General features: G+C 38.6%; 1 protein-coding gene across 1 annotated transcript in view; it reads left to right on the forward strand.

The window, feature by feature from the left end:
- The window catches only part of LOC108028868 (catenin alpha), a 47,667-nt gene that overhangs the window by 13,048 nt on the left and 19,349 nt on the right, over nucleotides 1–15,270 (forward strand). The window contains exon 2 of the mRNA XM_044092748.2: nucleotides 6,284–6,660. Within this exon, the coding sequence (XP_043948683.1) occupies nucleotides 6,284–6,660 (377 nt within the window). The remainder of the gene's footprint in view (nucleotides 1–6,283; nucleotides 6,661–15,270) is intronic.

Below are 15,270 nucleotides of genomic sequence, written 5' to 3' on the forward strand. Positions count from 1 at the left end.
ACGTCTACGGAAAGTGTCAATTTCTGCCACCGCAGCGATATTTTCGACCAACCGAACTGGACGAGCACGTAAACGTGTTTTTCTATACATCAACGTTCCAGTCTTCCGCACATGCTTAACAAAACTATTCACAAATTGCCTGGAAGACGCTTTATTTTTTCCACTTTGAGAGAAAGTTCCCAATTTTCTTCGGGCGTCAACTTAATCATTTTGTAAACCGCAAACATTCTACTAAATATCTGACATTCGAAATTTTAAAGTAAAAATTATCGATAGTTCAAAAAGCAAACGCTAGATGGTCACCCCTGTACCGTGTTGTACGGTTACATCTGACAGATCAAATGTGGGTTTTCAACAACCATGCGTATGACACAAGCACAAAGGCATTAATGCGTTAACTGACAGCAAAAAAATAAAGAAATAAAAGGGGAATGGAAGCACATTTTGTACATTTTGTCTAAGACCAAGTGCATATAGAAGTTTTTTTTAATAAACACAATTGGTTTACTTTTTTTAATTAGTCGCGCATTGTCGGTTTTAATTATCTTTCCTGCCGTACTAAAAGTTCGTGCTGCAGCTGTGGTACTAGCCTTCAAATTGTCATACAATTGTGAGTATTTAATAACTCTACACAAATAAAATTGAAGATTAACTGTACGGAGGCCGGCCAGTTGCTAAATACGGAGCAAGAAAGTTTGGAGAGCGGACAGAGGCTACAGAGCGACACGGAGAGACTAGAAAGCGCCGGCCTACCGTTCGCGAAGGAATAACGGTAGATTGCCGCACTTTGGAGGGCGAAAGGACGAAAAAATACAATTTTTCGCATATCGTTCTGCATCCGCCGTATTCGCCTGATTCGACTCCGACCGCACTTAATTTTATAGAAAAAAAAGATAATTGTAAAGGGACTTAAATTGATTTAAAAGAATAAATAAGGATTTCTCATCACAAACCATTTACCTAACATTTTGCGTAACATTGATAACATTTTTATAACTAATTCACGAATGAAAGATAATTACATTAGGAAAACAAAACCAATCATTTAAATATGATTCTCTTTAATTTCTGTGACACTACGGTTTCCGGTTGATTACATTTCCACTAAGCTTTAATTTGTCCTCTCAGTGGGGGCCAAACAGCAAAAAAAAAGATTTAATACGCATAATAAATAATTTTAAATACCACTTCGAACAGTACAAACAAGTGGCCCAACGACACCTAGTACGTGCTTGTTACGCGCGGTGCCCTTTTTTTAATTTGGGCAATAAATGTGAGTTCGCGAGGAAGATACATACATAAAACAAATAGAGACGGAACACACTTGATGGTTAAAGTATTTTTTTTTGCCTCTCTCATAGTGTCCTTCGAATGTTGAATTCTGAGCAACTTTTGGACGTCAGTCAATTTGTGCGGAACAAACCGTGCATACACCTTTTGTAAGCCCAAATGTTCGGTCAAAATGCGATAAATCGATGTTTTGGAGATGTTCAATTCTATTTCCATGAATTTCCATGATGATTTTGGCTGATTTTTTGTGAATTCACGCACAGTTTCGATGGAATTTTCGGGTTTCACGGATTTTGATTGGCCTACATGTTCATCGTTATTTATGTCCTCATGACCACTTTGAAAACTTTGAAACCACTCATGCACTTTGCTGCGGGATTGGCAATCATCGCATTAACTTGTTTCATTAATTGAAAGGTTTCGGTAAAAGTTATACCAATTTTAGAACAAAATTTAATGTTGGCTCTTTGTTTGAAGCTAATTTTCGCACCGATGACAAAAACATACTGACACTTAAAATGCAATAAGCTCACTTCCAATAGATGAAATGTCATGAGTTTTTACTGGAAGTCGATAAACGATAGCAGATTCTAACGCACCAGTTGGCATATAGATGGCGCCACTAGAGGGCGCTAGATTTAAAAAATCCTGTTTACTTTGGAACTCACCTTGTATATATGATGGACATTGATGCACTTCGAGCAGTAAAAACAAGTGACCAAACGGCACCAAGCACGTCCTTGTTACTCGCGGTCCCTATTACCAATTTGATACCTAAAACAAATAGAGACGGCAGACAAATGAAAATAAAAGGCACGACTAAGGAAGAAGCAAATAAGTCAAAATATTATCGGGATATAAGTTGAAATGCAAATTAAATTATAAAAGTTCTTATTGTTATTACATATAACGCGAAAGGGCTCGTGCAGACAAAAATTTGATGTACATCGTGGCAAATTCAGAGGTTAATAATTTTGTGTTAGTCTAACGGGAACGTTAAATCTTAGGCGGTTTAAAAGTTCTGCAGAATGAATGTTACCTCTTATAAGATTTTGCATAAAAGTAGTACGAAGCATTGTTCTACGATTTACAAATATAGGTAAATTAAGTTTAGGGTTCCTTCGATTAGGTCCTCATCAGAAAGAGAATCAGATTGCACATCCAAATCATTTTCATTTGGGTTTTTGTTTTCGGCAGACGGCAACTCCAGAATACTTAATACTTCTTTGGGAAGAGATTTTTTTGTTTTTCCTCTCTCTTTCCTTTAAACAATTGCTAGATAGTAAAGGAGCCGAGGAATCTAGCGTAGTATTGATTCGACTATTTTTTGCGTGTGAGAGTCTGTCTTTTTCGTACTTTTTATAAATGTTAGATTTAAGTTTTTTTTTAGTTTTTGAAGCGCATTGGTAAACCAAAAACGCCTTTTTTGGTTTTAAAGAAACCTAGCATTCAATAAAAAAACGTATTTAACAGAGTATAGAAAAATTTAGTGGCACTTTCAATGTCTGTACAATTATAATGAGAAATCATATCGTTAAGTTAATTATAGTCACATTTACGAAAACATCTCATTTTAGTTGGAGAACCTACAACGGTTCTGTAACAAACACAAGATCCAATTGAAAAAAACCTATCAGGTGCGCATTCATTAAAAAACGTATTTAACATTTTCATAGTTGGATGATATCGGTCTTCAGATATATACATACATACTGTGATTTCAGACGGGTCTAAATCAAACACAAGATCTAATTGTCTACTTAAGGCATTATATATATATTATATAAAGCTTAATTGCTGTAACGATAATTCTAAAAGGCCATCCACAAAATCATGGGCGAATAAAGGCATAGCGACAAATGAGACAGTAGGAGGAGACCAAGAAGTGTCAGGTAGATTAAAGTCGCCTAAAACAATCAAAAGGACTCTGTTAGAAAGAAGGGATAAAACAGATTTTATTGCAGACAGATGGTGCTCATAAATTACTCGGTCAGAGCCAGGTGGAATATAAGAACATGTAACAAAAACAGATAAAGATTGCAAAGAAACTATAATCGCGGACTTTTTTTTAAAAAACTAAAACCGCCTTAAATTGAGAAACAATTTTTTTTTTCAATTTTATACAGTACAAAGTTATTTATAAAATTTACGGCTAGCTCTTTTGGCCATGTAAGAGAATTTTTTTTTGATTAAGCCAATAACCAAAAACGTTATGTTCGGCAATGTAGCACATACGTTTTATTAGAATTTTGCAGCCTATTTTTGTATATGGAAAAATTAAAGGTAAACTAAAGCATATATGAACACCAATTTTCTTTAAAAACTTAAAAAAAAATATATATATATTTAAAAAATTGTTGATTTATTTTTTGTGACGAGTCTAACAGTATCAGGAACTACCACCAATCTTCTTGAGATAATTTCGAAATATTATTTTGTAAAATTATGTGCAAAACAAGGCGGATTTGCTTTGGTCTTTCGCAGATTTGATGAGGTGTAAGGTTGCAAGGAAAGAGAGTGGCAGATAAAGTAGTAACATTTGGATGCCCCAATTAACGTTAGCAATGGGACAGGATGATTATTATTAAAAACCCTAAAAACATCTTTGCTTGTAACGATATTTATTAAGTTTAAGGCGAGCATTGCTGATCAAGCCGTACCGGTAGGCATGCCAATCCGTCTTTGGCTAGGAGATAAGAGTCATTTTTCTGGTCAACGGTCCGGAATATTTGAATGTGAAACATCATTCTGACTCCATGGCTTTAAGAAGAGATAGGGGGAGTACACATTGGAAAAGTCATAGTCACACAGAGGCGCTCTCCTCCTGCGCTAATAAAAGTGGCTCTAACCTGGCAGCCACAGTTTTTATAAGACGGTAGTATAATCTGACCTCTATTTTTGTCGTGGAAGACCGACTTCATCACTTGGCAGCTAATGTGGAGCTAGAGGACGCGCTGGCTTCTTTAAGGGAAGAAAATAAGTTCGTTAGGGGACAGCCTTTATCAGCCTTTGCCAGGATGCTGTCCGCCTTCAGCGGTACAACTCCTTTCCGATACCGGCTCCAACTCCTGCAAGGCCCATGTTGGCATATTGGGAATCGGAACTGCCCTGCAGATGGCGCGGAGAAGATTAAACTACTTATTAAACATAAAAAATAGGATTTCTTTGCACATTCCATTTTATTTTATTTCGTTGTGCCCCAGCAGAGTCGTGTTTTTTTAAATGGCTTTAATTTTAAGCGGCTTGACAGTAAGACCGTGTTAAATGGATTGTAGCTTTACGTTTGGAATTTTTTCTTGTATATCATTAGCTCTTCTGACCCTGCAAGCATTTTCTATCGCGGAAGACATTTCTAAGTGTTTTCTAGATGATGAAAACTATCGTCCTCCCGTCGGGAAGAAAAGTGCCACTTCGGCGGAACTTCTCAGAGTCACTTCGGCGACACTTCGGGAAGTCACTTCGGCGACTCTTCTTGAAGTGTCTTCGGCGGCACTTCCAGGAGTGACTTCGGCGATACTTCCGAAAGTGTCGACGAAGTGACTCCGAGAAGTGCCGCCGAAGTGACACATTTTCGCGACGGTAGTCACTTCCGCGATCCGAATGCGATATCGCCCAAGTGACTTCTGGAAGTTCCTTCAAAGACATAACATGATGATAACATTATCATAACAGATGATAACACAAGGTCATCTTGAATAAAAAACTTTTTTTTACATGTTCGGCAATATTTTCCATTTATTTTATCTATAATGTCTTTGAGCGCTTGTAGACACCGCATGTCGGAAATGCTGCTTAATAATTTTATTTATGTCCAGCTCCGTTTAAATGAGAAATTTAATAACAATTTCTTAACTAAACAGAAACAATTTTTTTTATAATTAAAATAAAAATAAATTTGAAGGAATTACCATTTATAATTGGGTGAAGAGTCTTTAAATGCTTATTTCAGTGTAATCGCGTCAGTTAATGTAAAAATATCTTGAATACACGTACAGCTTCACCTAAATTCGCACACTTCGTTGAGTTGGACATTTTAATGTATTAAACAATTTAAAAAATTCCAAAAAACAAAGCAACACACAAATTTTATACAAAACTGGACTTATCTACCACAAGCAAATTGCGAAATAAACTGACGCTCGGATGAAAAACAATAGCGTAGGTAAAAAGGGAGAGGAATTTTCAGAAATAAGGGTAGTGGCAATTATCGTGTCCTTCTCCTAGTAGATTTGTGGGCGTTAGAGTGGGCGTGGCACACACAAACACAATTCAGGTACAATTTTGATCCTATCATAATAACTGAAGGCGCTACCGATTTTCTCAAATTGTGGTCGTTAGAGTGTGTGTGGCGCCCCCCTGAACCCCCCTGGCGCAGGAAGGCAGGGAATCGGCATGTGATCCTGATCAAGAATATATATACTTTATGGGGTCGGAAAAACTTTCTTCTACCTGTTACATACTTTCCGACGAATCTAAATATGGAAAACAGCCAATTTTAAAAAACAGGAAAATATTTACGAACATTATTATCTATTTATATCTTCATAGTGATCCTTAAATTTGTAATTTATGGCTTTTACTTACCTGTAAATTATAATTTAAATCGTTTTAATAACGACAGTTGTTAACAAGCACAAAAATGTTCAAAACTAGAACTGTAATTTGGGCAAGGGGACAAATGGGTAAAATAAAAGTAAAGCCAATTGGTAAAATGGGGCTACAACGCAAAGCGGTAAAAATATTACACGTGAAGAGGGGCGAAAAAATAACCGAAAAAAAACAACAATATATTTGTTCAAATAGTGTTAAGTCCGAAGAAGTTAAAATAAATGTAAACTTATTAAATTATTTGGATTGTTTAATAATTTTATGGACAGAAAATGGTGTTAGAATCTTATCTATCACTTTTAAGAATATTTCCATAAACGAGTACAAAGTTACGGAAAATGGTATTACATAAAATGTTCTTAATGTTATTATTATTTCTTTATAGGAAAATCAAAGCGTGCCAGTGCGTTAGTTGCAGCTGTTGAAAAGGCAACAGAAAATTTTATTCAAAAAGGTGAACAGATTGCGTATGAGAACCCAGATATCACACAAGAAATGTTAACCGCTGTGGATGAAGTAAAAAAAACAGGAGATGCTATGAGCATTGCGGCCAGAGAATTTTCTGAAGATCCGTGCAGTTCGCTGAAGAGAGGCAATATGGTGCGGGCAGCTAGAAATCTGTTATCAGCTGTTACCCGTTTACTTATTTTAGCTGACATGGTGGATGTTCATTTGCTACTGAAATCGCTTCACATTGTCGAGGATGATTTAAATAAACTAAAGAATGCATCGAGTCAGGACGAGCTTATGGACAATATGAAGGTATGAGTCAGACAAAAATTTCAATAAAATTATACGGTATCTAATAGTCGAGTGTCGACTATAGCTTTCTAACAGATATGACCATCCGTTACTCGTAGAGTTAGAGGGTATACCAGTTTCGTCGGAAAGTAAATAACTACGTACTAGACCATAGCGTCCTTTCTTGTCATACTCCTTACTCGTAGAATTCGCTGTCGTACAGTTTGTAACCGGTAGAAGACAGCGTTTCTTGATCTGGATCACTAGTCGAGTCGATCTAGCTATGTCTGTCCGTATGAAAATATAAGAGCTATAATGGGATTTGGAATTTGGCATGAAGATTCTTGGGCTTCCTGCGCAACGAAAGTTTGTATCATGCCCACTGCAACGCCCACATAGGACCATAGCCCTAAAAACCGTTTAGCGACCACATTTTTCAGTATTATAATACGCTTGTACCAGGCATAATATATATTTTTTTTACTTTGTTATTTATTTATTGAATTTTCTCCCTAAGGAAACTAACAATATGTGTATAAATCTTAAACTTATTTATCGAACAGTCATATGACTGATATTGTGCTAAAGGACGCCCGAAAGTTATTGCTGGCTTGGCAGGTCGTTGCGTCGCAGGCGGGATCGGCTGGAAACCCAAGTCAAGCCTCTTGGGAGGCGTTTGGGGTGCATTCATTCATTGTAGGACTCTTTTTGTCTTTTGCGGTAAGAATGTCTATGTCCCTGTGGATGTTATGGTTGCGAGTTTACCATGGTGCCCCAGTGATAGTTCGCAGGATTTTCTATTAAACGCGCTGTATGTCTATGTTGCTGCTGCTGTCGCTCCCCCATAGCTGAGAGCTATATGCCCAGATAGGCTTGAGAATGGAGCAACACTAGGCGCAGGGGCGAACAAGCGTTAAGATTCCAGTGGAAGCTGCTGGCTGACTGCTGGTCTGTCAAGGTGGACGCCGAGATACGTTTCGTCGTAGACTTGGGGAATCTGCGTATTATAAAATGATAGTGGAGGGCATGTTTGCCTGTTGAGAGTAAACGTTATGTGTGTTTCTTTTTCATTTATTTTATTTTTTGTTCATTTATTTTAATCCGCCAATCAGATAACAACCTATCTAATATTAAGAGGTGGTTTGCTAGCTATGTTATGGCTCGGCCTGGGCACCTAGAGCAACTTAAAATTGCGGTGTCGTGAGCAAACATAGATATTGTTAGCTGCTTGTTCGTGGGAATATCCTCTGTGTATAGGAGGAACAGAGTAGGCTCTAGCGCGCATCCTTGCGGGACTCCAGCTTTGATAATGTATTCGTCGGATGCTGTTGCGTTGCACCTTACTGCAAAGGTTCTGTTGTATAGATACGACTCTAGAAGTTTGTGAGTGTAATTAAGCAAGTGCGTTTTGATTTTGTGCATGAGGCCATCTAGCAAGTTTTTCAATGAACTGATGCTTATGATGGTTTGCTGTGTTTATTATATAAAGATATAGCGTCCGGATTCAACTTACAGTCGGATACTGATGTTTTCATGGATGGTGTGAGTACAACTTTTAAAACTTGAACTTGGTGCCGACCATACCTATAAGTACAGTATATACCGTTCCTGGTTCTCAGCCTAGTAAGCTGCTGGGGGCGTAAGAAAATTTCAGTTGTTCCACAAAGGATGTAATTATTTGTTTCTAGATTCGCCCCAGATACGACATCTGAGGATGTTTTGGAATTTATACGTGAAAAATTCCAGTCCGAAGATATTGCAGATAACAATTTCGATATTCATACGCTCGTAGGATATCGTCTTTTAAAATATTTTCTCCGCGTAATGTTTTTAATGTTTTACTTTCTGAAAGCTTTTGGCTTAGTGATGATTTAGTAATTAAAGAATTTGTTATAAATAAATTGAGAACAAATAACAGGACCTCCACTGTGCCAAAAAATAACAAGGTTTAATTTTGTAGTATGAAAATGTTAGAGGACTAAATATGAAGCTACCCAAGCTTTATGCTGAGTCCTTTGCATCTATTGAAGATATTTTAGCTTCTATAGAAACTTGGCTGAAACCAGAGATATCCGACTCTGAAGTTCTGTCTAATAACTTTAATACTTATAGGACCGATCGCCACTCACGTAGGGGGCGGTGTCCTGATTGCCGTTACCTCTAGAACTCTCATTCATATTCCCAATGAAATTGAATTTATAAGTGTGAAATTTTTCTTGCAATCTTTATCTGTTTTCGTTAGATGTTCTTATAGTCCACCTATAATGTCTGCAATAAAATCTGTTTTATCCCTTCTTTCTAACAGAGTCCTTTTGATTGTTTTAGGCGACTTTAATCTACCTGATATTTCTTGGTGTCCTCCTACTGTCTCATTTGTCGCTATGCCTTTATTCGCCCATGATTTTGTGGATGGCCTTTTAGAATTATCGTTACAGCAATTAAGCTTTATATAATATATATAATATATATAATGCCTTAAGTAGACAATTACATCTTGTTTGATTTAGACCCGTCTGAAATCACAGTATGTATGTATGTATCTGAAGACCGATATCATCCAACTGTGAAAATGTTAAATAAGTTTTTTAATGAATGCGCACCTGATAGGTTTTTTTCAATTAGATCTTGTGTTTGTTACAGAGCCGTTGTAGTTTCTCCAACTAAAATGATATGTTTTCGTAAATGTGACTATAATTAACTTAACGATATGATTTCTCATTATAATTGTACAGACATTGAAAGTGCCACTAAATTTTTCTATACTCTGTTAAATACGTTTTTTTATTGAATGCTAGGTTTCTTTAAAACCAAAAAAGGCGTTTTTGGTTTACCAATGCGCTTCAAAAACTAAAAAAAAACTTAAATCTAACATTTATAAAAAGTACGAAAAAGACAGACTCTCACACGCAAAAAATAGTCGAATCAATACTACGCTAGATTCCTCGGCTCCTTTACTATCTAGCAATTGTTTAAAGGAAAGAGAGAGGAAAAACAAAAAAATCTCTTCCCAAAGAAGTATTAAGTATTCTGGAGTTGCCGTCTGCCGAAAACAAAAACCCAAATGAAAAAGATTTGGATGTGCAATCTGATTCTCTTTCTGATGAGGACCTAATCGAAGGAACCCTAAACTTAATTTACCTATATTTGTAAATCGTAGAACAATGCTTGGTACTATTTTTATACAAAATCTTATAAGAGGTGACATTGATTCTGCAGATCTTTTGAACCGCCTAACATTCAATTTTCCTGTTAGACTAACACGAAATGATTATCCTCTAAATTTGCCACGATGTACATCAAATTTTTATCTGCACGAGACCTTTCGCGTTCTATGTAATAACTATAACAAGCTTTATCATTTAATTTGCATTTCAACTTTTATCCCAGTATTAAAAACTAATATTTTAACTCATTTGCTTCATTCTTAGTTGTGATTTTTATTTTTATTTGTGTCCAGTATCTATTTGTTTTATGTATTGTGAGGAGTTCAATAACTCCACACAGATCCCAGCAGCAGATGGCCGGCCGCCTACCAGGTACACGGCGAATTCGCGTAGTGGCGGCGCGGCGAAGAGCGTTTGGAGAACATGAGAGTTTGGAGATCAAGGACGGAGAACGTGAGAGTTTGGAGAAAGTGAGAGTTTGAAGAACGTGGACCGAGAGAGAAGGTGCCGCATCTCGGCAGCGGAGCGGCACACAAGCACGCTATATGCATCACCGGAATCAGCGGGACGGCAGCATCAGGCTGGACGTCGGCGGGAAGTAGTGCGTGAAGGGCAAGAGGGTCGAGTCACGGACTTTGGACCCGGTGTGGAGAGTTTCGGCGGGCCGTGCGCAAAAGGGGAATAACGGTTCCCAGAGGTCCTATATAAACCCGCAGGGCGCTGGCAGCGAGATCAATCAGTCGAGATCAGTCAGCCGATTACGGTCAGTCGAGCACAATCAGTCAAAACAAGCATTTGAACGAATACTAACCAAGAAAACTACCAGGGAGCCACAACAAGGCGAGTCGTCGGAAGCAGCGCCGTGGGAGCCTACAAGAAGCAAGATTGTCACGTCGAGATGTTCGGGATTGGGATCACAAGGAATCTCCGAACTGACTGAGGTGGCTAAGGTCTAAAGGGGCACCACACGGCTAAGTCAAGGCGGTTCGTTCATTTCTGCCAACGAAGTCCTGGCGTTACGCCTGGAGGGTCTACCAGACTTGGAAGGAAGTGAAGGCCGGCGACTTGAAATCGTGAGCTCGGGGGTAAACCTGTCGAGCCCCAGTGTACCTCGCCCCAAGCACTACTTTGGCGTGTCCCGGCGTAAGCCCAGTGCGCCAAGTAGAGTTGAGCAGGTCCTGGAGCGATCAGCCAGAAGGGAGAGAAGTGCCGGAGCGGCGCGACAGAACCCCGACAGTAACGAGCCAGAAAGGAGAGAAGTGTTAGAGCGGCGCGACGGAACCCCGACAGTAACGAGCCAGAAGGGAGAGAAGTCACGGAGGGGCGCGACAGAACAGCCACCCTGTCAGGAGCAGTTCGCAGGACACCGCCACCAGCAAGCAGGACGCCACACCGCAACAGCCACGCAAGGAGAATCGAGCCCGCAGGGAACGGCACGGACAGCACGCGAAAGGGTGAGGCTAGGGTGGAACGTTGGTTTACACAAGGCGTCGAAGCGAAGTGAAGAGCGAGGCAGCTTCCTGACTGTCCGCACGATCTGAGCGGAAGCCCCCGTGGGACCATCCGGGACAGAGCAAGGGACAGGCGGTCGGATATCGAGAGGAGTGATCCTGGAGAGCTCGTCAGTCTGTTCACCCTAGTCCGAGAACGGTGTCGCTTCCCTAAGCCCACACGGCTGACCCCATAGCGAGTCTGAATCGTGGCCGAGCAGTCACCGAGCCAAGCGCATCAGGAACAAGCAGCGGACGAGGATCTTCAGGGAGCGACAAAACTGGAGCACCGTGTCAACGAGGCGAGCGAGCATCGAGACAACCCATACCGTCGGAGACAGCGAGACAAGCATATTGTAAAGCCGACCGCAGTTATACCCGCAAAAAACGCACTACGAGCCCGTGAATAATGTGCTTTCTCACTGAACTACTGGGCGGTCACGTTTATATAAATTTGGTGGGACGAACACACACAATCTACTGAGCTAGCCGAATAAATACCGTAGCGAGCAGAAAGCAAACAAATCAGTTCGTTATAGTACCTTCATCGCGAACTCGCATTTTTTGCCCAAATTGATAAAAGGGCCAACGTCCAAATACAGTAAGCGCCTCAAAAAAAAGCCGCGTTTGAAAAAATTTGGAAAGTGTGCCATCACTATGCTGAGGTTCCCCTAAATTTTATTCTTTGGGCATTATTTTTTTACGGGGTTTCCCGTAAGTTACTTTTTGTAGAATTTTTTCGTAAAGACTCCTGTAAAAATTATTTTATTGGCTGAACAAATTGTGGCAAATCGGCAAATAGCGGCTGAAACACATTTCAATAAAAGCTCAGTGCGTCGCTTTTTTAAAATATATCGTGAGACAGGTGAAGTAAAAAGGATAGAAGGAACAGGTAAAAAATGCACCACGTCAAGAGAAGATCGCCTTATTATGATGACCAGCCTGCAGGATCATTTCAAAACTGCAGTGCAGATAAGATCTGAGATTCAGGAACAGTTTTCAAAAGATATTTCAGAGCAAAAAAGCCATTTTTAAATCCGCGAATGAAAAAAAATCGCCAAGGACAAGGAAAATTAGACTGCTTCTGATTGGTCAAGAGTGCTATTTTCAGATGAGTCCAAATTTAATCCCACCGGATCTGATGGAATCCTCAATGTACGCCGTAGACGTCGGGAACGCCATTCTGAAAATTGCTGCATAGCCACAATAAAACATTTGCAGTATGTTATGGTATGGGGATACATATCCAAATATAAAACGGAATCAATTTTAATGGTTTAGGGATGGTCAATGCAGAAAAATAGCATTGAGTCCATAAGTGAAGAAAAACAAGAACCCATTTTTCAGGATGATTCTGCACCTTGCCATCGAGCGCGATCTGTGAGTTACTCAGTGTCCGATTGTTATCAAAACAACTTATTCTGTTAAATTTATCATTTTTCTATCTAAAGATAACAAATTTGAAGGAAGAATTGGTCATTAAGTCCTTAGATTGTCCAGGAAACAGCCCCGACCTTAATCCAATCGAGAATGTTTTGGCCTATATGGGTGCCAAAATAAAAAAGCGAAAGCTAAAAACTATAGAGGATCTAAAACAAATTATAGAAAAAGTATTGATACACGATTTAACGAAGGAATATTTGTGTTCCATTTACCATTCTATGCCCAATAGGGTAAAATCTGTAATTAAGGCCAAACGCGGCATTACCAAGTATAAGGCTAAATTAAAAAAAATATGTCTATTGTTAAATTGCCTAGATTTAAATTTTTGTTATAGTTAGTAAGGTGTTCAATTGGGAATAGTTTTTGTTAAATTTTTTCATTATAACTTTTTTGAATTTTTCCTTAATAATAGTGAAAAGTCGTGAAACCAAAAAACATTTTTTTAATATTAAAAATAAATTTAAACTAAAAATTGGTATGCACTTTTATTCACATACCATCAGTCAAAAAACTTAGCCGAATTCGCAATCATATAAGGAAACCACAGTTAAAAATTTGTAAACCTTCAAAGTGCTGCTTATTTTGTGGCGCTGACTGTATACCGCATCTGTGCATTTTATGTTTATTAATTGTATTTTTTTCTGTACTACTGTGGCCAAAAAGTAAGGTTAATTTTCAATTAAAAATTCGCGGTCTTAAGATGGCGGACGAGTTTTTTTTTTTATGATTACATCTGGCGGTAATTTCATGTCAATGTCAGTATCAGTACCATTTTTACGCTTGTGTTAACCAAAGGATCAAGAGTGCATTTGTTGTTTTTTACAATGTCTGATTTAGTTGAGCAGAGAAGTGCAATCAAATTTTGTTTGCGGAATGGAATTTTAGCTGCAGAAACTTTGAAGATGTTGCGAAAGGCCTTTGGTAATTCTACCATGTCCCAGAAAAATGAAAGAACGCTCAATTTTATGCAAAAAAGACATCACGTTAATGTGTGAGAAACAAGGCTTTCTGACTATCAGGACAAGCTCAAATGCATAATCTCGGGCGATTAGTCTTGGATTTATGCTTACGACCCTGAAACAACAGTCCAATCAAGCAAATATCGTTCTAAAGGCGAGGCCAGACCGAAAAGAGCACGTCAAAGTCGCGGTAGAATTTTCTTTTTCCGTGGTGTGGTTTTCGGTTTTCGTGGTGTGGTGCACTATGAATTCTTTCCACCTGGCCAACAAGACCAGAATTATGGGCCAACAACTTTTGGTTTTGCTTCACGATAATGCACCGCCGCACACTGCACTCTTTCTTCGTGACCATTTTGACGAATATCGTTCCGCAACCACCCTATTCTCCTGATTTGGCTCCGTATGACTTCTGACATTTCCCAAAACTCAAGAAATCACTCTGGGGAACGCGTTTCGAGTCGATTGAAGAGATAAAAGCAGCATTGACGAGGGCGCTCATGGACTATTTAGCCTGTTTCGATGATATCGGGAGGGGATTACTTTAAAGGGGATGAAATGGATTCAGGAGAATAAATAAAGAATTTTCGCTTTACAACAAATTCACCTTACTTTTTGCCCATAGTAGTATATTTAATTGAAAAAATTTGACAAGACATGGTTTCAAGAAAAAATCGTTTGAAGTTTTTGAAACGTGCGCCCGATATGGATGAGTTCCCGACCCGTTTATGCTGTGAATATAAATCAGATTCAAAACTTCTTTCGGAGAAATATTTGATTTTTTCGATTAAATGAAAAAGAACCTCCCCTTAACTTAACAACATTTATAAATAATCTGAACAATTTTATTTCAATATTTTTAAGCGCCTTATTTCCATTTATTAGTTTTATTAATGCGCTACTAGTCATCGCCGTCCTGCCGAAGGTATATGTACTGCCGGATTTCTTGCACTTTAGGACCCGTTTGGAGCAATTCTAGAGGAGTTGTTTTATAATGATATTTCTGTGGCTTTTTTTTTTTAGGATTTTCCTATAGTTTAGGCATTGTTAATGTTTACTAAGTGTATGGCTTAATTGGAGTTCTATGTGGTAAGATCCGTTTATTAAATGACGCTGGCTTTTTTTGCTTCTGCTTGCGGTTCCCATCCCCACACTACCGAAGCATAGCATGTGATTGTATCGGCAGTCGCCGATATGTTCTCTTGCAGTTGATCGTAAGGTGCCATTTTTCACAATAGGCCTGGGTGGCGAAATTCAGAACTAATAAAAAAATGTTATTTTTAAGCTTATAAAGTTATATGTTAAAAAACGCCAAAGATATGAGTTTTATTTCATGTTTTCCGACTAAAAAAAAACGTTATTTCCAAGCGTAGGAGGATATATGTTAAAAAAACACCAAGATATAGTTTTTCATATTATTTTACCACTAATTTTCCGATTGTTCCTATGGGAGCTATAAGATATATAAGATATAGTTGTCCGATCCGGCTGATTCCGACTTATATACTACCTACAATAGATAGAAGACTTTTGGGAAAGTTTTAGCACGATAGCTTTAAAACTGAAAGACTAGTTTGC

Source organism: Drosophila biarmipes, chromosome 3R (genome assembly GCF_025231255.1).
Source record: "Drosophila biarmipes strain raj3 chromosome 3R, RU_DBia_V1.1, whole genome shotgun sequence".
NCBI classification, from domain to species: Eukaryota; Metazoa; Arthropoda; class Insecta; order Diptera; family Drosophilidae; genus Drosophila; species Drosophila biarmipes.